At 40.2% G+C, this 27,088-nt stretch overlaps 1 protein-coding gene across 1 annotated transcript; it reads right to left on the bottom strand.

Annotated features, from left to right (window-relative positions):
* Nucleotides 1–482: 482 nt before the first annotated feature.
* LOC310938822 (transient receptor potential cation channel subfamily M member 4-like) lies at nt 483–27,088 on the bottom strand (the record flags this gene model as incomplete). The annotated part of the gene is made up of 28 exons (XM_083903445.1): nt 483–946; nt 1,047–1,140; nt 2,424–2,496; nt 4,004–4,136; nt 4,589–4,770; nt 4,856–5,021; nt 5,183–5,357; nt 6,670–6,802; nt 7,397–7,512; nt 7,618–7,850; nt 7,982–8,031; nt 8,440–8,556; nt 8,647–8,759; nt 8,959–9,104; nt 9,796–9,925; nt 10,069–10,197; nt 12,256–12,357; nt 12,480–12,779; nt 13,350–13,471; nt 13,555–13,657; nt 14,744–14,977; nt 15,075–15,139; nt 15,787–15,964; nt 17,147–17,316; nt 19,280–19,460; nt 21,116–21,293; nt 21,370–21,431; nt 26,999–27,088. 28 exons carry the CDS (start codon nt 27,086–27,088, stop codon nt 912–914), a joined length of 3,810 nt encoding a protein of 1,269 aa, XP_083759571.1. The 3' UTR covers nt 483–911.

Raw genomic sequence — 27,088 nt, 5'->3', positions numbered from 1 at the left:
TAGATGGCAACTTTTTGGGGGGGCCGGGCAGTGTATGTTCCCATTACATTTTGGTAAGCCACTGATATACATGTATGTATGTCACAGCATACATGTTGCTTTAGACTACAGTTTTAACATTCACACCACTTCACTCACACTTTCATACAGTGCAACTATGTGCAGTGCATTTTCTTTAACTCATCTTTCACACCCTTTCATACTCTGCTCTCATGCGAAGGTGGGGTTTTGCCCATCAGGGTGGAGCCGGTAATAGAACTAAACTCTACCACTGAGCCACTGGACTAGAATGTAAAGAATCTATCTATGTATCCGTCAGTCTATTTCAAGTGTTACTCTCTTAAAATAAACAATTTATTAATTATACTGTGTGTAGAATTTATTGTGCAGAATAAAAAAAGTAACAATGCAAAAATACATCTTCATAATAAACGGAGAAATCTGCCCTTTCTCTTTTCAACAAAGTGTAACGTTGAGCAGCTCTGGAGGAAAATTTCTTTCTCCATAGGATTGAAAGTCCAAATATGACTGAAGACAAAAATTATACAGTGTGCACCAACTGTAACCCCGATAAACAATATCATAGATACAATATAACATATATATCAATAAAAATCCTATAAAACATATAACACCTCAGCTGTCTGAAGCAGTTGAAACTACAACAGCATAGAGAGAAATAGTGTTGCCAAATTAAATACTTAAAAAACATAATTCCAAGTTATAAATACATGTCTTTGGCAATAGAAGAAAAAAGATAGATTGCACATTTGACTGTGAAGTTTCTCCTTTCTTAAGAATCTTTAGTTAAACAAAGAGTCCAGTGTTGTATCCAGTCAGAGTGGATGATTCGTCATTAAAGCCCTCATCTCCGACTGATCCGAACAAGTGAAGGCACCATGGAGGTTGGATCAGGTGGTGGAAGTGGAAGCGGAAGGGAGGACATCTATGTCGTAGAAGAAGAAACACAAAAAGGTTTCTTAGGGTAGAAGGGAGCAAACACACACACACACACATGCAGACTGATGTGTTGTGTGGTACAGTACCTCTGACTGTAGGTGGTGGCCGAGGAGGTTTGAATGTGCTGCTCTGTGCCAAAGTATCCACAATCCAGCTGAGAGCATTAGAGCAGTACTCCATCTGAACAGAAGAAAACATTTTAAAAACTAGCCTTTTTTTTTACTGGATACTGAAGTTTGCAAATACTCCCACACCAAAGTCCATAGAGAAAATCAGTGTATTTTAGCTCGCTGGGACACAGGAGCTGCTGCTCTACTGCGGTCTCGTTAAATCAGTTTGTGTCACTGTGGTAAATCTGACTGAAGGATTGCATACACCAAATTCACAATCTAACATTGAACTCACTGATGGAGGCAGCAGTGGATCAACAACTCCTGTGTGCTGTGATGGAAAATCACTGATTTTCTATATGGACTTTGGTGGTGGGTAATGAATGATTAAAAAAAAATAAAAAATACACAAACTTTAGTTAAGAGTGGATAGACTTTATTAGGAGAGCCAATTGTTCACAGAAAGTGTCAGTGATAATGTCAAACCACATAACAAAAACCTGAACTATGATTTTAAAATAACAGTCTGAGAATCTGGGAAATGTATTCTTTTGTATTCTTGTTGGATCATACTTTTTTATACATAATCAAATGAATAAAATATGCTAAATATTATAGGATGGATTATACTGTATATTAATTAAAAACTACACAGAATCTACAAAGTTATTTTGAAAAAAGTTGCTCAATAACACTTCTTTCATTTTAAGCCTAATTATTCATATTATTTATAGGTAATTTCATTGTTTTTAAACACACATTTAAAATGACTAATAGTACTAAAACAGTTATTATCGGAAATTAAAGGTAATAATTGTACTATTAACAAATAGATATTTTATTCTCGAGTGTATTTACAGTGTATGGTTATTCTCCTTCAAAAGAAAACTTTTCACGGGTGCAGCTTTATACCCACGTATCTCTTATATCATGATACAGCCTAAAAATATCCAGATATTATGTACAAGCCATATCGCCCAGCCTTACAGAAATATTAATAGTGATATATATAGATCTCGTATGATATATATATATAAAAGAAAATATATTGTGATTATTGTTTCCATATTGGCCAGCGCTAACAGAAGTTGCGTTAATATGAGTTTAGCATGTATTTCTATGTTTACCTTTGGCCTGCTAGCATGTAATTGTATGGTTTCACATACAGCCTCAAGGCTCAAAGTGTTGCGTGACTCGCTCCTCACATTTTTCCCTTCACATCTACACCCTGATCTCACACATGACCTGTCTGCAATCTGACTGACAGAATTCCAATGTGGTGACAGATGTTAACCCATAAAAATATTAAAAACATGTAATGAATGATAAAAATGAAGGAATTTTCCACTTTACCTCATTCTCCAGAGCTCTTAGTCTGTGATCAAAGTCTCTGTTTTGACTCACATGCTTCAGCACGCCATCGACTCTAAATGATCAGAAATTCACACTTTTCAAAGAATGTCACTGCTTATGTGCTTAAAAAGGTGTAAGAAAGTGTAAGAAGGTGGAAAGCCCGGGCCGGGCGCACGCCAAAAGTGACGTAATATATTGTGTAGCGCTGGGAGTGGTGACCCAGGGGGAAAAGCCCTCCCGGTGATTCTGGTGGAGCTATCCCAGCTGTCCCAATATGTGAAACACAGATAAACGGACAGTAATTTTGAGGCCAATGTAAACGATATGCGTAAAGTTGTTGTTTACTACTGTTGCTAGGCAGCGGACGTTTATCCAGCAGTGCAAGTTGAATATTTTCGTCGTACGCCCCCATGTCGTTGCGGCGCATACTGCTACGAACAACACGGTGAGTATGAACGCCTCCTGGCGTGTGCGTAGGACGCGCGCCGTCTGCGGCACCCCGGGCCACATCACACGCGCGAGTATGAACAAGGCTTAAGACAGTGTAAGAATGTGTAAGAATGTGTAAGAATTAGGGCTGTCAAAATTACTGCGTTAACGCAGGATGATTAATTTGTGGAATTAACACGTTAATTTTTTTAACGCATTAACGCACTTTCTCACTTTCATCGCGCTACGAGTAGACGTGCAGTTTATGAACAGGCAAGGCGGCGGGCAACTGCTTGGGGCCCCGAGTCGATAGGGGGGCTCCCGGCACTCGGAGCCTAAATGCATCAGTGAGCAGCCGCATCCCCGTCTCCCTTAAACAACAATGGTTGATTTGCAATGACATCTCGGTCAGAAACCTCCCTAAAGGGGCCCCACGTCTCCTCACGTTAACCTGTGTGAAGCTGAAGGAAATGAAGAGGAGTTATCAATCAGGAAGTTAGAAGAGGAAGGAAAAAAAAGAGGATGAAGAAAGAAGAAAGAAAGACACACAGTTGTAAGTGGCGCTGCTGGCGCAGATAAATATATAATCATAACATTAACAGTCACTGTCTAACTAACGGGGACACAGACAGCAGCTAACATTAGCGTCAGAATGCTAGCTGACGCTAACGCTAACTATAAGAAGCAATGCTTCAAAGTGCTGATGAGGAATTTCCTGCTGTGGGTTTAGTACCACAAGAAAACTATTTAACTTCTATACTTTATATTTTGTTTATAATGTGAGTTATTTACAGTGCAATGTATAATAAAAAAATTAAGTTATTTACAGTATTTTATTTTTTCTATTTATTTATATTGTCTTATAATGTGTTTTTTTTTTTTTTACAATGTAATGTTTATTTTTTACTAAGTTTGTATAGGTTTTTACAAGTTATTTACAGTATTTTATTGTTCTTTACATTTATATTTTCACATACTGTATTTATCTCTCCGTTCCTACAACAATTTAAAGAGAAAATTCAATTTTTTTTTTCCATATTTACAAATGGTAATTAATCGTGATTAATCCACAGCTACCCTGTGATTGATCTGATTAAAAATTTTAATCTTTTGACAGCCCAACCTAGTAAGAATGTGTAAGGTGTACTCACTTGACAGACATCCGTTTGAGCCTCTCCGAGTCACTGCTTTTTTGGATCTTGGTCTGTGCAGTCAGGAAATCTTCCTTCTGAATGGTCTCCCATGTCATTAGCCTGTTTGCTGCTTTTCCTTTTAACTGCAATACTGACAGAAGAAGAGAAGGTTTGACACTTCATGACTCTACGGCAATAGGCAGAGTTGGCCCAAGGCACAAGCCCACTAAGCACACACACAAAAAACATTTTAACATACAGTATATCTTTAAATATATTTAGATAGGGGAGGGGGCAACTCAAATTCAGCATAGGACTTGGGCCAATACTGACAATAGGGATGGACAGAAGAAATATTTGTAATGGAGGGAATCCATTTCCTCCACACGTAAAAATTGCTATCCTCAAGGATTCTAAATTGATTAAAAACTTGTTGTATTTATATTATTCTGTTCCTTTATTCTTGTTTTAGTTGTTCTTATTTGGTAGATATTATTCTTTTACTTTTTTGCCACACACCACACTCTGACACACAAAAATGATCTTTTCTGAAGATGTACTTCCACACTAAAAACTGCTTCTTTCTTATGTTTAAGTACTGACCAAAATGGTGGATCTTGATGGAGGGCACTTTGCGGATGGTCCTCTTGATGAAGAGATTGAGGTGAGAGAGGATGATGAAAGGAGGGGCCAGTGAGGGACGAGAGTGATACTGAACTATCAGGTTGTAGCGCTGGAATTTCCAATAGACGTCGCTGTTCGCCTGCACTTCATTGAAAGTGTAGCTGTGTGGACACAAACATAGTGTTTTGCGCAGAGAAATGGCAAACATCAGTGAAACCATAGAGACAGAGCGAGACCAACTTTTACCTGAACATAGCAATGAGCAGGTTGATGAGCAGGATGTTAGTGACCAACAGATAGACGACCAGTAGAATCACCACCAGCCAGTTACTAGACATAGTCCTGCATGGCTCTTCACCACCATCAATCAGTGTCACGTTGTCTGTGCAGGGCATGTCCCAGTCCTTCCCCACTAACATAGATATGAAAATATGAAACGAAAAAAACATCAGTTGTGCGTTTTCAGATAGTTTGAGCTGGTTTGTAAATAATTCCTCCACTAGTTTAAAACCATAACAACATTTTTCCAACTTATATTTACATCATGCACACAAAAAACCCCAGAAAACTCACCATCCATTTCTTCCACAGGAATCTGTCCAAAAATGTGCAAGTACGGCCTGTAGAAAACCCGACGTAAGATGCGATCTGGACGAGGGTCGTAGGAGTAAATCAAAGCTTGGTTGGCTACTCCGTATGCCATGAGCCACACCCCCAGGAAGAAGAGGAAGAAGAAAACGTCCTTCATCTGGAAAAGAGGTAATAAACCAGGTGGATGTGAGAGAAGATACTCATGGCTTCTTCCTTTGGGGATTGACACAGTGGATCATCGGCTTCCATCTTGTCCTCTCCCTTGTGTCCTCTTCTGTTAAACCAATTGTCCTCCTCTTTTCCTCTAGACGGGCAGCTCCATCACCTCCATCCTTTGTCCAATAAAATCACTATCCCTCCTCTGCACGTGACCAAACCATCTAAACTTTCACTCTCTTGATTTATCTCAAAAACATTCAACCTGAGCGGTCCCTCAATATGCTTATGTATAATCCTGTCCATCCTGGTCACTCCAAGCAAAAATCTCAGCATCTACAGCTCTGGCTCTTCACCTCCCTTGTGCACTATCCATTGCTTTGGATGGTTGACCCCAGCTATTTAAACTTTTCCAAGCTGTACTCTTTGCATCTACCACCTGTCTCACTGCCATTAACACACAGGTATTCTGTCTTGCTCCTACTTACTCTTCTCTCCAGCGCAGACGTCCACCTGCTCCCTACTCTCACTTCAGATTACAATATCGTCAGCAAACAACAGAGTCCACGGAGACTCTTGTCTGACCTCATCTGTCAACACCATTGCAAACAGGAAGGGGCTCAGAGCTGATCCACGATGTAATCCCACCTTCACCTTAAACCTTGAATTAGTCACTCTCTCTGCACACCTCACCACTGTCTCACTGTTGAAATCAACAATTGCACAGACATTTTCAGACATTGATCATATTGAGGTAAAAAGATAAGAATAGAAAACTTTGATTTTATTTGATAAAGTTAGGGGCATTATTGATATAAATTAAGATTCCCCCTTAACTTGCCAACCAGGTAACTGCAAATATGGCATCTAAGTTCAGTGTTGAAGCTAATTAACTAAAATAACTTGTTATTGTGATACGTAAGTATTCTCTGGAGTAGAATGAGGGAAAGTTGAAGATAAAATGTTGGAATGCTGGAAAAATGTGCACTACAGATGTTTGCATACTTTCTATACTTGTGAAAAGAACCCAGGGATATAAGATTATATGGTTTTGTGATTCATTGTTTTTTGCTCAATCTTTGTGGATATACAGTGTGCAGTTAACTCTTATAGCTTGAAACCAGCACTGGTACTGTTCATTTTTAAGATACTTTGTCAGCCATCATGAAACTATAAGCAATTGGAATCATGTGACACCCAGAGCTCTATTGATTCTATGTACAGGTTTGGAGAGGATGGTCTCTGGCAGTGGATCCTCCCTCATAAGAGTGATAAAAAGTCAGTATCAGTGGCATCTTGCAGATCTTTCTTACCATCTTGCCAACAATGATGATTTTTGGTCCAAGCTGTTTGTGAATGGCAAAGATGTGAATGAGGCGGAGGGTGAAGACCATGTAGTCCACACACAGGATGTCCCGGCCAAAGCCATACGTCCAGTGGAACATCCTGAAACACAGAGTCATATTCACTGAGGTAACAGCAACACCCAGTGGCCAGCATGTAGAATAACATCATTGCCGAAAACATGGGGTGGAAGAGGAAGTAATATCCTGCAGAAATGCTTTTCCATAAGTTTAAGTTGTTTCATCTTGCCATCAGACAACATTTGTTTGTGTCATTTTTTACATCATGGCACATAGCAATTGTTGATCCATGGCTGCCTCCATCAGCTAGCTCAAATTTCTTATTTTGTGACTTCAGTATTCAAAATATTTGATTCAGATTTACCCCAGTGACAAACTAGGCTGAAGTGGACCAGCAGCTGCCAGAAAAACTTCAGTCTCAGCTTTTCCATTTCAGTGAGAGTGATCTTTTGTAGCTCAAGCATGTTGCAAGCCTGTTACACCTTTCATTTTAAGAGATTATGGTTTTTCTATATGTTCATTCAGTTCAATCAGTTTATTCAATTAAAATAAATAAATAAATGAAAAATAAAAACAATTTGGTTGCTATGACCATGATCACTCAGGTGATAGGGTGTCAATGTGATTTAATACAAGGGGCCGTGACAGCATAATTATACTGTGTGTATAATCCCACCTGCAGATTAGTCCAATGATAAACAGAATGATGGCAGTGAGGTCACACTTGTTCCACACGTCCTGTATGTACACCCTGATCCTCTGACGCCATGTCATAGTCCCCAAAAAGAACGTCTTAAAGAGAAAGAAAAGAGCAACTTTAACATATGGTGCACCAACATGAGCTCTGTACTCCATTTAAAACATCAAACATCCCATTATTCATCTCTCTGAGCTCACCTCCCGGATCTCCTCACACACGATGGTGAACACCCAGAAGTACAGCACATACTCAGTGATGGCTGGACCCGCGGGCGGAGGAGGCTTGAAGTCCACCAACAGCACGTAAGCAAAGAGCAGGAGGAAGAGGAAGTACATCAGGACGTTGCCTAAAAATGAGGTGACAGGTGCAAACCAGAACTGGCGCCATCTTGACACTATGAACGGGCGTTTCGGTGGTCTGTGAGCGATGCCTGTAAGGTAGGTGAAATAGTAATAAGACAATAAATATGATAAATAATAAAATAAATATTTCTGCAAATGGTTTTTGGTCTGTGTGACCCCTCAGTTTCTTTCTGAGCTGCAGTGTTTAAAGATGACTCACCTTTGATGTGTGCTGACCTTGGACTGTTTGCTTCTTGTGAGTCTGCTTCACTGGTGAGACAACAAAATGTTCATGTATCAGCACACTACATCATACAGAAAGCCATTTTTTTTCCAAATCCAAAGCTTCAAATCTCGTGCTCCCCATTCACTTGCTATGAGTAGGGAGCTTTAAAGAACATTCATGACACTACCGCTGCTGCTAGTGATATCATTGTTTTCGTGGATTTCTCTGACAGCACCTTTTAAGTGATAGTTCAGGTTTTTTGTTTGAGAGCTACTTAACATAAACATCTTGCTGTTAGTTTCCTAACCACTACGCCAAGTTTGTGTTGCTGAGGTAAATCCGAACAAAGGATTTCAAATAACCACCCCTTTTAATATATACACAAAATGAATATATACTGCTATATATTGAAACTATTGAAAGCAGCTCGTCTTAGTATAAAGGAGTAATACATGTGCTTGATGTCAGAGAAGGAGAAGATGGTGGTGCCATAGAGGCTATCACTGTCTCTGCCCGGTCCGTCCTCATTAGACTTCCCCTCCTCCTCCTGCTGCTGGTCCTCGTGTTTCCTGCGAGTTTGAGTTAAATTATATAATGTTATGCACTAATCATGAGGATGTCAAAACAAAAACACCATGGGTGGAATATATGCACTTTACCTGAAAGAGATTAAGTTGGTGTAGCAGATTACGGGGCAGAAGAAGGTGAGCAGGAGCTTCCACACCTCTGTGTTCCTCTTCATGTCACCCCACCAGATCTGAGACAACAGAGACTAGAGAAGAAGAGGACATTTTTATTATCTGAAAGTAAAATACTGACAGTCAGCAACTTTTGTCAAGATTTTGCATATAGGAAAGAGTAATATTATTATTATAACAGAAAAATAGCAAATGCACGTACATTGATTCTTTATTCGGTTACAAATGCTAAGACTAAGCTTAAAAAAACAGTTAAAAATCTTGACTATGCACCTGTACTCCATCATTACTGAAGAAAAGTCGTGCGTCGGCACCCATGCCCATCTGCAGACAGGTTGTGCCCCCCCATACTGGAGACTTCCTGATCAGCAGAGTGAAAGAGCGACTCTCATTGCTCCGATAGCAAGAACTGAACAGATCTGAGTGTGGAAGAAAAAACAGTTTATTTTAACGCTTTGTGTTAAAATTAGTAATAGAGCTACAGCAGTGAGCTACAAATGCTGATTTTATTTTTATGGACTTTGGTGCAGGAGAGTGACTCCTTTACAAAATGACACAAACTTCAGTTTATAGTCAGAAAAGGTCAATTGGTGAGATTACGCAATAAATCATAGATCCAGGTGCAGGTTAGATGAGCCCTTTGTGAAGCTGCTTAAAGGTGGAGTAAGTAGTTTATAGTGCCATCTAGAGGAGAGGCTGAAATTTACAACAAGTAAGTAAAAGAACTGCGTGTCTTTACAGGCTCCAGTAGAAACATGGCGTCTTGGTAATGCAACAGCGGCCTGTGACCATGTTATTTTACATGACTTTTTGAAACACTACGGAAATAAAACAAAAACTATTATACAGCGACTAGACAATGCAGGAGCACATAATATGTATAAAAAAGTGGATTTTGGATCATATAAACCCATAAATACTACACAGTGTCCCTTTAAGCAAGCCATGTTTTCAGGAAATGTGCCTCCATGTCTCTAAGTGCAGGAGTTTAATAAGAAAAGTATACTTGTTGCGCAATAGAAAAAGTACTGGGTAGAGTTATGGAGATGTTCAATTTGTGATAATTATTTCTGTGCATTAATGCCATCAGTGGATGTTTAAGAGTCTTACCGTGTGCCAAGTTCTCAAAAGTCTGAGCGAGATCTTTCATGGCGACTTTGGTCTCAGTTTCAGTCTCCAACTTTGACAGTTCTCTGAGGATCTTACAGCCACTCAAAGCACTCAGTACAGACTCTCCTGCCTGAGGGACAACACAGAGGGACAGCAGAGAAACTCCTGCTTTAAAACTTGCTGTCGTAGTGATGGTCAGAAGCAATTTGTTTTCTCCATCTTAAACTGAGGTAGCACAAAAATCATCAAGCAGTAAGTGTCGGGACTTTTTACCATCTCCCAGAAAAAAGTGGCCATCTCGCTGCGGTTCTGTAGGACGGCCCAGATGAAGAGTGAGGCCCAGGGGAAGAGGCAGCGTTTCTCCCGATACAAGCAGTCCCCGCGCAGCACCTTACTCACACGCTAAAATGACAGCAAGAGATAAACATGAGGCTACAGACGCTGGGTTAGTGTGTCTCATAAAACAGCTGTTTATTTGCTTGATTTACAACTCTAATTGGGGTTAGGGTTGACATAACCCCTAACCCTAACCCTTAGGGTTGACATAATACTGAATAACTGTTAATTACTCATAGAGGGTCAACAAAGGACTATCAAAATAAAGTGTTACCTCTTATTCTAACTCAATCCAGTGAGGATGAGCCACAAAATGAAATAATTGTGTTTCAGCAAAAAGAGCAGGTTGTCTAGCAACTAGAAAGTAATAGAGTTTCAATCCCCATAGTGTGTCCACGGGCAAGACAGTTTATGGCAGTTGTGTCATCAGCTTTTTAATGAACATGATAGATTTAAAAAAAAAAAAAAAAAAAAAAAATAAATACTGCATAGATGTTCTGTCTTAATCAGTGTGTCAATGGATGTGAAAGAGCATGTGTTTATAATCTGCACCTCACATTGACAGACAATACCATTGCAATACACATCAATAAATGACAAGATTTGAAACACGAATATATAAAAGCGCTCATTAAAAAATCTGATGGAATAAAAGACGTTCTAAGTCTTGCAGTAAAACACTGAGGCATCACAAGTCGCTTCTGAGGCCATTAAAGCTACTGTATAAAGGATGACCTTTGAAAAAACAGAATTATTTTTAGCCCTGCTTTTCTTCTCCTCCATGACTGAAGCCAATCATGTTGCTCTCCAAGCACAAGAGAGAACAGTAATGAAGGAGTAAGTGGTGAAGTTAGGTGAAGTTTCTCAGTAAGAATAACTTTGACAGTGTTCACTTTCCAGTTTGATTTATAAAAACTACATTTTCAATCTGCTGAGGTACAGTAAATGGTCTGTATTTATAAAGCACTTCTCTCTCGTCTTGATGAACACTCAAAGCTGCTTTACACTTCAGTTGTGCCATTCACCCAGTCACACACATTCACTCACACGGTCATACAGCACATCTATGTGCAGTGTATTTTCTATCACTCATCTTTCATACCCATTCACAGCATGTAGAGCCAGGAATCAAACCCCCAACCTGAGTTGAAAGACGACTCCCTCTACCACTGAGCTACCGTCACCCCTTTTAGTCCTAAGCCAACAGTGGGGTAAGAAAACTTTGCTTAAAACTAGACAAAACTGGGCAAAATTATTTATAACAAGAAAATAAATGCTGTAATATCTCCCTTTACTTAATTAAGCTTTAGAATTCCTTACTTTTGCATTTCATGAAAATCTTTTAGCTGATATAGCATGTTACTGGTAACTGAGGCTCAAAGTAATATCTTACTCCAAAATAGTTTGATTTGTTTCTCCTGAATTTAGATTATTTAGTTCAGAACTTGCTTGCCAATATTATTTTGCCTTCTTGAAAACGAACTTTAGCAGTGCAACGTAACCCTGATCTAAATCCAAGTCTCAACCCTCAAGAAGCCATTTAAAGTAGTGAGGACCATCCAAAATACACTCAAGGGGATACATTTGAATTCTACACTCATGTACACAGACATGCATTCATATGCAGTGCTTTTTCTAACAGGTCATTCACACACATGCTCATGCGGCAGGCAGACCAGAGGAGCCAGGATTACGAAGATACTCTTACATCTGAGCACCTTCTTTACTTTGTACAAAGTGCTCACTCGCACCATGTAGAAATGTATTTTTATTCCATATTATCTACATGAAATGAAAAGTTCATGCTACAGTGATATTCTACCAAGTAGAAGGATGCAATGGTCATTTCTTTACCTCAAACAAGAGCTAACAACAGCGGTGGCTATACCACAACAAAAAATCTCAATGTCTCAATAACTTCAATAGTAATTGAACCATCAGACAGTTGTTGTGATTTTAGTGGTCAATCACCTTGTTAGAGAACAGCATGTTATTCAATAAGGACTGAAACATAACTTAAGTTCACCTGTAACGGTTATAGTGCATTTTAGGTGCATTCTTAAGTTGAATCCAAAAGCCAAACATCCCTTACTTTTGTGAGTAGTGTGTCTTGTATTTCTTTACCTTTAGAGCCCTCCTCTTGGATGTGATCTGTTCCAAGCCCAAAGCATCAAAGTAGAACGCCTGGCACACGTCGCCCATCAACAGTTCCAGCACCCTTGACACCTGAGGTATAAAAATATGTCAGACTTTAATTTGAGATTGAGATTAAATTTATGGTTCTGAGTTGATTTCAGCAGCAGATGAGACACTGAATGCATTATATATTTTTTTTTTTACAAAGGCACCTCAAAAAGAGTGATCTCCATCACTGGCCCACTCTGCATCTTCTCTGCTGCCACTTTAGAAGACGAGCCTTGCTGTTTAGTTAGTGTGGAGACAGGTGCTGCAGTTCCAAGACGTTCCATGATGTGGCGCTGTAGCAGCTGGTAAAGAAGAGTGCCATCAGCCACAGAGCGGTAGAGGCTCTCCAGCCTGCCATAGGTCAGGTAGTCCAGGATGTTGAGGCCATTCTCAGTGAAAAGACGCACAAACTGAGGTTTGTCGTTGATCAGGGCATCTGTCATCGAGTCCTCCAGGTCTTCATACTGTGTGATCAGATTGAAGGAATTGATTTTTGAGCGGGTTTCAATACAATAATGCCAATGCAGATCAATAAAAGTATACTATTGAATCCAAGTAAATTACCCAAGATCAAACCAAGGAGGTATTACTGAATATGCCCTGAAGACCCAGCCTTTACATTCTCTCATAAAGCAGCATGTGATCAAAAGAGCAAAGAGCATCATTGACCAGCATGTCAAGATAATGCCTTAAGCTCAGTGTTTTATAGCTCCAACCACAAACCTTAAGTCCTTCATCCCAGCTGCTAGACTGTTAAACCAAGACCATCTTCTGCAATTGACCATTTCATTTATTTATTTATGTTATTCTGTCTTTGAAACTGCATTAATTTAATTGTCTTGCAAATTGCTGCGAATGCACTTTCAAGTTGCATAGACAAACGACACAGGGGCACCAGCACAACATTTACTAGGACTCTATGGTTTGGGGGACTGTTTTTTTGTGTGTGTCAAGTTCCTTTGGGACAATGTATGTTGTCTGAATCTGGAGTGCTTGTGTGTAACATCTGATGTGTGATCTGTGTTTCCCTTCACCCTCCAGTGTATGTCTCCATTAAAGAGTTCACTCTTGGCAATGTCCACCCTGTTCCATGTGACCGCCAACTTCAGCTCCTCGTTGTAAGGGCTTGCATCGACTGATACGCGGTTCTTAGTAGCTGAAAAAAAAAATAGAATAAAAATGTAACGATGTCATGTAAAACATATGAAAAATGCCATCATATGAGTTTGATTTGGGTACCTCCAACTAATGCTTTCAGCAGAACTGTATCAAATTCATTTGGTCCCTCCTGTTCTCCATGGTAGATCGTGATCAGATCTCTGTTCTGGTAAATACTGAGCACCTGGAGATCAAGAACGGAGACAGAAAAAATCTGAATGAACACTACCCATAAAGTTTAAAAAGATAGTGATGAAGAAAGATCTAGTGACAAAGGAGAATATCAAAAAAACGGTTAAAGCACTGATTACATCACACTGATGAATCAATAATTCAGCCCACATGCTCAGGTCACACATGATTACCAAACATGTCTTTCTAACACTGACAATCGTCATCTTCCTAAAGTAGCGTATTGGTTGAATACATGAAAACGCAAGGGTGGCGTGGGACCTGTTTTCAAAGGAATAGTGTTTCAGGGCTCCAATAACATAGTTCCTGTGTGGATAACACAGATTCAATACTTGTTTGTAAGGATTACATTTTTTCCCACACATACTCAGGAAGGAAGGCAGGAATGTACATTTTATTGAAACCTAGCCAAGGGATGCGTCGATACCGATACCAGTGTCAGGTCCGATGCTGCTCTGTAATCGTGAAACTACTCTGACAATGCTGCACTCTACACCACTTTAGATATCTTCAAGTGAGCTGAGCAGATGTGCAGCAGTAAGTGAATGTGTGGCAATGTCAGCGGTTCGGAAATACTTTAAGATAAGTGATGACGACATAAGTAGAGCAGACAGCTAACCTGTAATACCTTTGCTCACCTAAAATGTCTTCCATTACAAACAAGACTATTCTCAAAGTTATTTAACATATGCAAATGCAAATACCAAATGTTTTACAGCTAAAATAAAGGGATTATCCTAACTCTTGCAATACTTTTTGAAGAAACTGTAAATGTTTATTAAACAGCAACAAAAGTTTCTAATGTTGTATTTTGTTGACAGTCAAAGTGAGGCAAATAGATTTTGTTTGTTTGTATTAGGTACAGAGTAATCAGTATTGTCAAGTACTTACGTAATTCAATTTGAATTAATCGTATTTGTACTCAGAAAAAAGTGGTGCCGGTACTTCCTTGCTCATCACAACAAATGCACACCAGCGGCTGAAACTACAGGATAAAGAAATACCTCACACCTCCTACTTCCTGTTCTGCATGTTAGTAAACACAAAACAATGACACACCACCCTGTCCCGCTCTTACTCGTTCAACTAGTTTGTCCGTCTCCACTTCAGAAGGGAAATGCCTTTTAACCCGCTCTGCCACTCTGTCTTTCAAATCCACACTGGGCGCCGCTTCTACATCCCCCTCACTGGAAGACTGGACAACAGGCAACGATGACAGGTTCTCCAAGACATCGCTCAGGAAGTCGGCCATGCCTCCTGAGCCGGCCAGCACCAGCCAGGGCATGGAGTTCTTCAGGGAGAGATCTACTCTCTGACAGATACCAGAGAAAGAGAGAGGGAGAAGAGGGCATTCTTATATGTAATACAAAACTAAATTGTATTATTATAATGAAAGTGACTGACTGTACCTCCAGCATGCTCGCCTCCCCAGAAACCAGCATACAGAGGACAGGGATGTCAATGCTGCCACTGCCTGCAACAATAGAAGCATTCTTACTCTTAAATGTTCTTACTCTTCCGTGCAAAGATACTATACTACACATTTAGGATGTATACATAGTTATACTGGATAGACAGAACTAACCTGCTAAAGCTTTACATAGTTCACAACGTTATTATACAACCATGAATGGCATAGTACGGTATATTATGACATGATGTTCTTTATGTTAATAGGCAGCACTTGCAATTACATTTTATGCCACATCATGATAATATGATATAAAATGATAATAAAGGTTCCCTAAATCCTAAAAAAATAAATGCACAGCACATTTTTTGGTAATGCCAGAGCTGAGAGAAAGCACAAATGGTGAAAGAACATTGTTACTTGACAGTTCTGTACTTGATTATACACGTTGAACAGCAGCGTCTCTCATTCATGCTGAGGCACGCTATGGCATTTATGCAGTGGATTCCAGAGGTTCACCTCATCATCACGTGCATTTAAGATGGTTCACCACAAGAGGGAAAAGCAACTTGAGGACTTGAAAAGCAGCTTGAAGACATGCCTACCAGTTTCCTATATCTATTTCTACCTGCTATTCTAGTGTATCAGCATAAACAACAATAAAATATTTACACCTTTCATTAGTTTCATAAGTGTAGAGCAGCCCTCACCCCAGATGCCTGTGCGTTGGTGGGAGATGTAGTCCTCCAGTTTAGCCCTGAAGCCCATGTCCACTCCTCTGCGTCCCACACTCCCATCATCCACCAGCAGAAAGGCCTGGTAGTTGTTGTCCAGGCAGCAGGAGTCTCGAGTTGTATTGTTGACGTAGTATTTGGCAGGAAAGCTGCCCTACAAAAACAATGGATAACAGTGTAAATAACTTGAGCTGACATGATTATAGTATGTTACTGCTTCAGTAAGAAAGATGCCGCCTTTTATCACGAAACCTGGTTGTCCACATTAAGGTTTATCTCAAAGTTTATCTTATCTCCATTTGCACATTTTATATGCTGTACATAAAAACTATATTGTAGCATATCCTTGTTTCAGTATTCCATAATTGTTGTGGAATTTATGTATAAAAAAATAAGTAGGCCTGAAATGAGCTTCTCCTGTTCAAAGACCAGCTACCACCACTGAGCTGCACAATATATTGAATTTGTATTAAGAAATGAACATGCACAATGTACATACCATATATGATATACATATCACAAAGACTGCTTAACGTTTGATTAATTGCTGGGCTTTTTGTTTGGCCGAGAACTTAGTGTAAAAGGAGGATGATTGTTTTGTTGTTTTCTTCTCCCAATATTGCAGCCCAGTAAACTTTACTTAAATCTCCCATTCTTATCGCCTTCTTTATCCCATATTGAAACAAAGACTTATTTTGAAATTACGTGAAATATAATCAAAAAATATAATTATATATAGAGCTTCTTCTGTAACTACCTCATATTGAAAATGTCAAATTTTGGTAACTAAGGAGTTAATGTCAGTGAGCTAATAAGCACGCTGCTTGACTTGAACAAGCATGCATGTTGACTGAGATCAAACTGATGCAGCTCATTCCCCCACAGGAAAAGAGAAGACAGGGCTTCACGTGTGTGTGTGTGTGTGTGTGTGCGTGCGTGCGTGCGTGCATGTTTTGAGAGGATGGTGCTTGTTTCATGAAGGTATGACGAGAATATTTAACACATGATAGTGCATGGAATAAATCTGAGAGTAGAGAGTTATTCTCTTATTCTAAAAATGTAATAATGTTACTGTAAGGTGCATGTGATTTTTGATTTGTTTCATAAAATTGGTGAGAAATTTGAGGAACATTTGAGGATTCCCTTGAGAAATTTTTAAAATCTAACTTTCACAGGGAGGAGATAGATGGAGGGAACACTCAACATTATGCCACCAGCCACTGCTGGCATAACAATCTAAAAGACGCATTTTAAGGCTCATATTACAATGAAACGGTTTCCTCTGACAACTGAACAAGACACAGTCATTTTAGAGGGTGAAGAGATGTGTAAAAACCTGAGGGTTGACCAGCTGCTGTCGGTTGTGCACCAGGCCCCAGGGACCTATTCCCAGTGCCACCACCTTGCTGACAGAGATGGATGCGGCTGCAGTGGCGTGATCCCTCACTGCCTCTCCAACACATCTCCCTACACCTTCCCGTAGGCCTGCTGTCAAAATCCACGCACCTAGGTAAAAATGTCAAACAGCAAATGTGAGGGGGGGGGGGGGACTTTTTATTCCGGACAATCTCTCAGCAAATAAGTTAAAGGGATAATTCAGGTTTTTGGAAATGAGGTAGTGTGAGGTACAAACAAATATAATGAATACAACAACAAAAATTGTAACTCAAATCTCTAAAAAGACAGTTCTAAATCAAAGCCACTTGTGCCAAATGTCACACGGGCAATTTTATTACAGACATTTACACAGCATCACCATTTCCAAGAGAAAAGTGATTTTGATGATTAATTAGCAAGAGAAAAGAACTCAGAGCAGTGAATCAGACATTAAACATATTTTTCTGATGGTTTCACAGAAATTAGATGTAAAAAAAAAATTAAAATAAGTGCATCTTGTGTTCACTTCTGTGAGTGAGTCTCCATCTCCAACTGGAGATTCCTCAATTTCATAATTTTTTTAATTTTACGAACCACCTCCTCCTGCTGGACTTGAGTAATGAGTGGGGAGACTGGGAGAAAGCAGGAAAGAGGTGGGGTAGGTTGAAGTTCAGTGACAACCACAGGGGGAGGAGGACTGGCAGCAGCGAAAAGCACAACATAAACAACTTCAAATGATTATATAACGTATGTGTACACATGCTTTAATCGTTTAGCTTTTATCTGTCAGACAATCGTGTCGTGTCTCTTGTTTTCATTTTTACGCCTCAGTGTTTTCACATGCAACCTTATTGTGTTTGACGTGCCACCTCTGGGAGAAAAGCTGAGTGAACTGACCTTAGATGATCCAGATCTCACTCTGCCACCTGTGCTTGGCACGGTAGGCAGGAGGAAATGACCATTGTGGTACCAAATTAAGATCAGACCCAAGAGACTCATGTCATCTCATGATTTATTTTGAAGTACGAGTCTTTGAAAGTAAAGTTAGATGTACAGTAGAGTCCTTATTTTTACATTTGTCAGTTCCTTAGATATGTTTACCCACAATGGTGAGAACAGCCTTGTCTGAGAGCTCCAGTGGAAAATAGCTTTTAGCAATAATTATTAACATATTTGCTTAACGCAATATTTGTCTGCTTACATGTTAATAAGAGTATTCTACACTTGAAAATATTATATTGTTCATTCAGAAAAAACACAAAGCTGAAATCTCATTAATTCTGAAAAAAACACACAACTGAAATTTGTTTTTTTAGGAAATATTGTCATGTTAATACAGAAAAACTGAGCAAAATCCTTTAGGAAACATCACTTTAATTTAGAACAAAACTTTATTTTATGTGAATACAATCCACTTCTGTATATCTACCATGTAATGGGGTTGTCAACATTAACGCGTTAATAACATATTCATTACTTTTAAGCCTTTTAAGTCATTTCTTAATGTCTGATTTACACATGCACATTCTGGTCTTGTAGCTCTTTCAGAATAGATGTGCTTCAACTTTAAAACACAGACAGAAACCGTTGATTTGAAGTGCCAACACACGTACGCACACACCACACACACACACACACACACACACACACCACACACACAGACCACCCAAGACGGTGATTGGAGAATTTTATCTGATAAAGAAGAATCCACCAAGGTAACAATGCATGTTGTAACAATTTTCCTTGTTCACTCTTTTTACTTTAAGGCATAATTTAACACTACGAGGCAGGGAAGGTGAGTCTGTCTGTTAATGTGCCACATACTAGCTTGTTATGCGACACCTGTAAAACTAAAAAAAACAGCTTTGAAGGACTTTTAGAGCTTTTTTTAAGGTTTGGATAAAGGGCAAGTGTTCTTACTAAGAACACTGTACAAGAATGTGTGTGTGTGCATGATGTGTGTACTGATTTTAGTGTAAGCACTGTAAAAGGCTTTGACAATCCTGGCATGTAACCTTTGACCCACCTGCAGGGTATAAGATGTTGATTTAGTTACCTCACAGCCACAGTTTGTTCTTGGTGAAACGTTTACCTGTGCTTTGCGAGGCTTTGACCAGCCCCTGTCTCAGGACCTCCCGGACCCATGTCTTCACCTTTGTCCTTCCTTCTCCGCCCACAACAGAAACCACCAGATTGGGTGCAGGCAGGCCCCAATGGGCTGTCATCAGAGTGTACACCATAGACGGAGGGGTGTCCCATGACAAACGCAGGAACTGAGATGGCCAAGAGAAACAAAATGGACGTTTGATTCATTTTGAGGTAAAAGCAAAATGAGCCCGATATTATACTTTACACTGAATATTACACTGAAACCTTTATGGAATATTACTCACAAGAGAGACTATCGATATATATAGCAATATAAAAAGGGACACAAGGGAGGTTGTATGAGTTACTAACACTTAGTCAGTGAGCTGTGTGCACTCTGCACTGAGCAGTTTGAGCCACAGAAGCTCACTTAAGATCGCAAAAATACATTCTTATCATACAATTAAGGCTTTTGCACATCAACCGTTGCGTGAATAAACTGTACAAACTAGGGCTGGTCAATATGGCCTCAAATCAATATCATGATATATTGAGCAGCTCACCTCAATAACGATAAATGAACGATAAGTTTGAAGTCGCTAAATTGCGTCATCACCTAATTTGCATAATTGACAAAGTGCTTCGGGAGGAGGCGGGGATCCCAGCATCACCCGCTTCTTGTTGAGTACAGTAATTACAGAGGGATACGTGCTTTCATGTGAGAGTCTCCAAACACCACAAAAGTCTCAAATAACACCAGAAAAAGTTCTTCAAAGTCCAAAGGCCAATACTTAGCCAGAGCTAACCGCTAATGCTTAGCAGGAGCAGATGACACCTTGCACCTCTCCAGACAACAACAGGCCGAAATTGAAACAAGGATCGCTAAGATCGCATGCTCCAAAAGACTTGAAAAATCTCTATCTGAAGAACAATACGCGTAGTATGTGGTAGGGAATTCAATCTGCCATGAACTACACGTAGAGCATTGACATGGATGTCAGGTCATGCTACTTGACAGCCTCAACAGTTTTGTATGCTAGGCTTGATCAAAATAACACAGACACCCCCACAAAGGCCCCCTGTGACCCTGTGGACGCTGCACTACAGGTGGCACACACAGGTTGTAAAGGCTCTGAAGAAGGTGAATCCTCGGAAGGCAGCAGGTCAGGATGGTGTTTCACCTGGAGTCCTAAAGGCCTGTGCAGTACAACTGGCAAGTGTCTACAATGAGATCTTCAACCTGTCCCTGAACACAGTTCCTTGAATAGCTGGGCCTCACGCAAATCAACACAGTGATCCCCAAAACCGTTGACCCCCTACAGTTCGCCTACTGTCCTAACAGTATGCAGGTACATATGGCAATAAAGTTCTAGAATATTGAATAAAGAAACATGGAGTAAAGAATAAAAAACAGTTTATCTTCTGTCCATGTTCAGGCAGAGAACAGGACTGTAGCTAAACCAGCTCTGTGATTATGTAGAATATGTCGCTAAACTGACACCAAAACAGTGACAATCAAGCTTCTCCACATTACCAGAGCTTTTATGTTAATATTCTGTACAAACACTGATGAACGTCACAGATTCTGGACCCCACTCCAGTGGACAGACTAGTGTGAGTGTGTGCAACAGCAGCAGTGGCCACACCTCTACCACATCAGAGCACAGAATGAAGGTGATGATATAAAACCTCATTTTTAAACACTTAGCAACTTCTTGATCACTTAAATTTGGTAAGGCAGTTACCAACGTTATGAGTGTGACAAAGTCACGGGGGATATTTTTATCACTTTACAGGGACTTTTTTACAGAATGTTTCTCAGACTGACAGAAGTACTCACATAGCTGTGCCTCTTGCTGGCTCCAGCAAACTGCAGCTCTCCAAAGGCATCAGTTGGGTACTCAGAGGAGTGCTGGGCGCTGTCCCAGTGGTTAATGATCGCTGTGCTGAAATAGTCGCCAAGAGCCACAGAGGCATGTGCATCTCTCACACCGCCACACTGGCAAAGTGATCCATTACTGAGAAAGGTGAGAGTTACATCAGCATGAAAACATCATCATCGTCGTCATAAGTGCAACAATATAATCACTGTACCTGAGAGAATCCTCAACAAAGGTGGTGCATACTCTCTTCTTGATGATCTTGGGGATCCAGCTCTGAAAACATTTTCAGCAGGTTAAACCAATGAAAATAAATGCCTGAATGCTTTGGTAAACACAGGCAACAGCACCGTCATGTGACTAGACTGTGTGTGAGGGTTGATCATGTCCCCGACTCTGCAGTTATCATGTTAGCTGGGTGGACTATTTTTTGTCCACAATGTGGAAAATGATCTTCATCTCCACATAAAAACAAGACATCAGTTAAAATTATAAACAAAGATAGTAAAACTAGGGGCAATTAATTTCAGTTCAGAAATTGCATAATTGGTGCAAAAGATTTCTCATTAAACGTGTTTTGTGGATCATGGAAATCTAAAAAAAAAAAGGAAAAAAGCAGCTTTTAAAAATGTCAACATTCTTCATGGTCCTCAGGCTCTCCGGCAGGCTGTTCCATAAACGAGAAGCGTAATCAGTGTCCACGAGGGTTCATAGGGTAAAAGCAAGTCTGTGAGATAAGAAAGCGCAAGAACATTAAGATATTTATAAATCATTGAAAGGACCCAAGGAGCTAATACAGTAATTTTAAAACCGATGATATATGAGCTCGCTTTCTGATCCTCGTCAACACAAGGAGGGCATTAAAATAGTCAACGCGACTGGAGATAAAAGCACGCACCAGCATCTTCGTGTTGACTCCACAGAGAAATTGGCAGACTCTGGCTATAATCTTAAAATGATAAAAACCCTGTTTTAACTGTTTGCTTAACATGTGGATAAAAACTAAGCTCAGATTCCAAATAACGACCAAGGTTTTTTTTACTTGATTAGACGTCTTAATGACAATGCATGTCATTTTGACAAATGTTTCTCTTTCTTAGACTCAGGACTTCACTTTTGTCCTGGTTGAGTTGCAAGAAGTGTTCTGCCATCCAGGATGGATTAATATCTAAAATGCAGTTAAAAGGGCAGTGATTGGCCATGTGTGTCTTCAGGAGACATGATGATGTATAACTGCATTGGGTCTAGAATTAAGCATTTGGATCCCAAAGGAGCATGCAACAATACTTAGGAGAAAACTTATCTCTGTGAAATTGGAATTGAACCATTTAACAAGAAAAAAAATACATGACTGATTCTGGCTCAGCTCAAATTCTTTCAGTTTTTATGAGGGAACATAACCTCTGCATTGACTTGATAGGGACGTCCCCATCTATCATCAAGAAGCTCAAGAAGCCCAGCTCTTCCAAGAGCATCTTCTGTTCTAGCACTGACCTTACCCCCCTGCACCATCTCCTTATACACTTGGATCCACCCACTCTACCAGTTGCTTTGGATAAAAGCCTCTGCAAAATGCTTAAATGTAAATGTTCTTTCTGTAAATTTAAAATGTCTAACCAAGTATTGACCTCTTCAACAGGTACCCTGTGATTGTATCAGGATGATATCAGTATTGGTAGATAAGCTACTCAGAGTCATGATAGGATCAGACTTTTACAACAACAACAAAAATGCTATGGAGCCGTCTCTATGGAAACCATAGTGTATTGATGTGTACGAAACATTTAAAAAGGACAACTGTTGACTTTGAGTGTGTGAAATACCTGATGATTGGCTGGTGAATTAAGGTGTGTCTAAACACTTGACTGTGATTTCTGACAGGGTGATGCAGTTTCAGAGTGTGTTCATGTGTGTGCTATGTTCCAAAATCAGTATCACAGATCAACATTGATTTCGAACCCTGGATTTATTTACTTTGTTATCTGATAGTTTTCATATAGATAATAACAAAGCAGACTAACAGTCATACTTTGCTAAGAAATGTTTTCTTCTCTTTTGGAAAAATTAAATCAACAACAGGACTTTTTCCTTTTAGAAAGATATGAGATACTTTATATCTTTATGGCAGTTATTATGTTATGGCAGTCATCTTTCTCCCAAATTGAGGGTTTGATTGAGCTTAAAGATTTTTGATTATGGGATCTTAATGATTTATATAATTTATAACACCTGTTGAATTTGAGATATTATGTTGAGGTGAAATGTCTGAAGGGTACGGGGCTGTGAAATGCCAGGAAACACTGGTACACTCCTGATCAAAATTTTAAGACCAGTTGAAAAACTGCAAGAATTTACTTTTTGCACTGCTGGATCTTAAGAAGGCTCCAAATAGTGCTTCAAAGTGTAAAAAGAAGAAATGGGAGTGAGACAAAAAAATTTCAGTAATCAATTTCTTGCAAAAAACCATTAAACTGAAATAGGCTGTTCATCAGCTGATCAAACGTTTAAGATCACAGCCTCTAAAAGTCTAAATCTTCACAAAAATGTGGATTAAGTGTAATTTTCTGTCAGGTATCCACATTGTCATGACCTCCTGATGGCAAAGGCAAAAAATATTTCCTGAGGGTTAAAAGCAGAACAAAAAGGTCATGTAGTAGATCCAAAAATATTTCACCAGCCCTGAGCCGGAGGATCCCATTGGCTGTCCGTCAAGACACGAGACAATCCTCGGTTCAAATTAAGCTTGTCACTGGTGCTAACTACAGTCCCAAAAAACTTCTTCAAAGGCCTCGTCTCCTTCAACGGCACAAAATTTCCCGTTTGGAGTTTGCACAAGAGCACCAAACATGGGACATTGAAAGGTGGAAGAAAGTTTGATTCAATCTACCCAAATTCTCCCATGTGACCCCCCTCTTCCGTGACCTCAACTGGCTTCCTGTTGCGGCCCGCATTAGATTTAAGACCATGGTACTGGCCTTCAAAGCCATCAACCGAACTGCACCAGTCTACTTCCAAACACTGATCAGACCACACACCCCAGCTCGAGCACTTCGCTCTACTACATCAGCCGGCCGTCTGGTACCGCCATCCCTGAGAGCAAACAAAGGCCGATCAACGAAGTCCCGACTCTTTTCTGCTCTGGCACCTCAGTGGTGGAACAAACTTCCGACCAACGCCAGGACAGCAGATTCGCTCGCCATCTTTCGCAAAAGAATCAAGACTCACTTGTTCAGACTTCACCTCGACCCTACATAGCACTAACCTAAAGTACTAATAGGTTCCTACCTTCAGCACTTGTATCATAGCACTTATGGAAAGTTCCTTTCTTGTGACAAATGTACTTATTGTAAGTTGCTTTGGACAAAAGCGTCTGCCAAATGCCCTAAATGTAAATTTAAATGTACTGGCATGACAAGGAGAACCCACGGCACAGTGGACGGGGCTCCATCCTGATCTGGGGGGGTTTTTTCCTTCAATGGAACAATGGAGCTTGAGGTTGTGCAGAGGCGTGAAACTGCAGCTGGCTATGTGGAGATGTTACAGGGGGCATCCCTCATGACTGAAGGCCCATCGTCTGTGTGGGAATGACTGGGTTTTTCAACAGGACAACGCAGCAGTTCACAACAACTTCTTCCAGAGAAATAACATCACTCTTTTGAACCATTCTACGTGTTGCCCTGATCTAAATTAGAACATTTGGGGTTGGATGGCAAGAGAAGGTTACAAAAATGGACACCTGTTCCAGACAGTGGATGACCTCTGTGAAGCCTTCACCACTTGGAGCAACATTCCCACCAGCCTCCTGGTAACACTAGCATCAAGCATGCAGAAACAAATTTTTGAGGTGATGAACAAGAATGGCGCAGCTACTAGTGGTGGGCGGATCGATATTTTTGGATTTTTTGATCAATATCAATACCAGCATAATAATATCGATACTTCAGTTCCTGTCCTGTCAGGCTGCTGCAGAGGCGACCTGTCTGTCTGTTTCTGTGTAAGTGTCGCTGCTGCTGTCACAGCGTGGAGCACAGCCAGACAGGCACACTCTGCTCTACCTCCGTCCTCTTGTGCTTTATTTTCACGTGACCCAGGTAAACAAGCAAGAAGTGCTGCTGGCCAGTGTCCACTACTCCCACAGGTGATGAGAGACGGAGCGGAGGAATGGCGGTCACTAGAAAGAGGAGCGCTGTGTGGCTTTATATTTGAAGTCACAAATGAAACAACAGCATGTGTGTAGTTTGAAAAACGCCTGTAAAATACACTGGCAATACAACTAATTAATACAAACACATGAAAAACCAAAAATTAAAATGCCAAGCTTCAGAGACGGAGAGAGGAGGAGAGAAACCCCCACCCCCTGGCCCCCACAGACCCACACCACCGACCCAGAGACAGCTGTCATTAACAGGGGCCTTTCAGTTTGGCATATCCAGGTAGATAATAGTGATGAAAGTAATATTTTGACCATCTTCGACATTGGATAATACATACTTTTAAGTGCAACTGGTAATTTGTTACTTTAGCCAACTCAATAAAGTATAAAGTATGCCAAGACCTTGAAATAATACATGTATCCCATTGAAACATATTATTTTAATTTTGTTTGTATTTTGTATTCTACTTGAAAGAAAATAATTAGTTTGTAACATTTGGTGTGCAATGATAATGTTTACTTTGTTTGAAAAGAAGTGCACTGAAGGGAGATCATTTGTTTTCATTTGTTCTCAAGTGACAATTGTGTGCACTGTTTTAAAGTATTTTACTTATAAACTGTCCTGGATGGATTACTATTAACTAATAATTAACAAATTAATAATTCAAACGAAAGGGAGGAGGAGCTTGAAAGGAGCGCCATAAGTATCTGTATCGTATCGCCGATACTGACTGGTATTGGATCGGTATCGGATTGATACCAAAATTTGCAGTATCGCCCACCCCTAGCAGCTATTCATTACTGAGTCCTTTTTTGAACATTTTATTTCTATTTTAGGTTTTTTGAAATGTGGTCTTAAACTTTTTTTGTCTAACTCCCATTTCTTCTTTTTGCATTTTGAAGCACAACTTAGAACCTTCTTAAGATCCAACAGCGCAAAATGTAAATGTTTGCAATGTTTCAACTGGTCTTACAATTTCGATCAGGAGTGTAGGTGAAGGAAGAAGAAGGGGGCGTGCGTTAACGGACACAGTGAACCAAGCCAAGCTTGACACTGTTCCATTTAGCTGTGCCAGCAGTGCTCTCTCTGAAGCTAGTAGACACAACACGACTAAAGTGAACGCAGCCATTATTAATGTTACCGTCACCTGTTACGTCTTCACGCTTTTACGTCTTATTATAGTTCTGCTGCGGACGCTGTGTGTGTGTGTGTGAACTTTTGTCAAACAAATGAACGTGATATTGCTGTTAGCGAGTAAAACGGACAGTACATACACACACACACACACACACACACACACACACACACACACACACAGCAGCAGCAGCAGCAGCAGCGCTTGGGCGTTACGCTGTTCCTTTAGGAAGTAGCTTTTCCGCAAAAACATTGAAGGGTTAGCTTAAACTTCCGCTAAAAACAAAGTAACGTAGCCGCATAAAGCGAACATAAACTGGCAAGCATGCGAAGCGTGGAGCAGTGTTTAGTGTTTCAAAGCTCGTGACCACACAGACACTAAAACAGTGACTTTATACTGTCCTCGCGTCTGTGTGACGTCACACGCCGCTTACATTATAACTTCATTACTTGAAATCCCTTCGTCCACTGAAGGATTTGGCAACCGTAGCCTCTGCCAAAACACGGAGACATCTACAAACAAACAGTGAGAGGTTTTATGGAGATCCTACCCACCTGGTCCTTCTCCGATTTACTGCTTTTGCCTCCTCCGCCACCTCCTCCACCACCTCCTACTACTACTCCTACTCCTTGTGCTTCCCTCAT

This window comes from Microchirus variegatus (genome assembly GCF_963457635.1).
Source record: "Microchirus variegatus genome assembly, chromosome: 17".
Classification (NCBI taxonomy): domain Eukaryota; kingdom Metazoa; phylum Chordata; class Actinopteri; order Pleuronectiformes; family Soleidae; genus Microchirus; species Microchirus variegatus.
The sequence above is the reverse complement of the archived record's forward strand: the minus strand, read 5'-3'. Positions and strand labels throughout refer to the sequence as shown.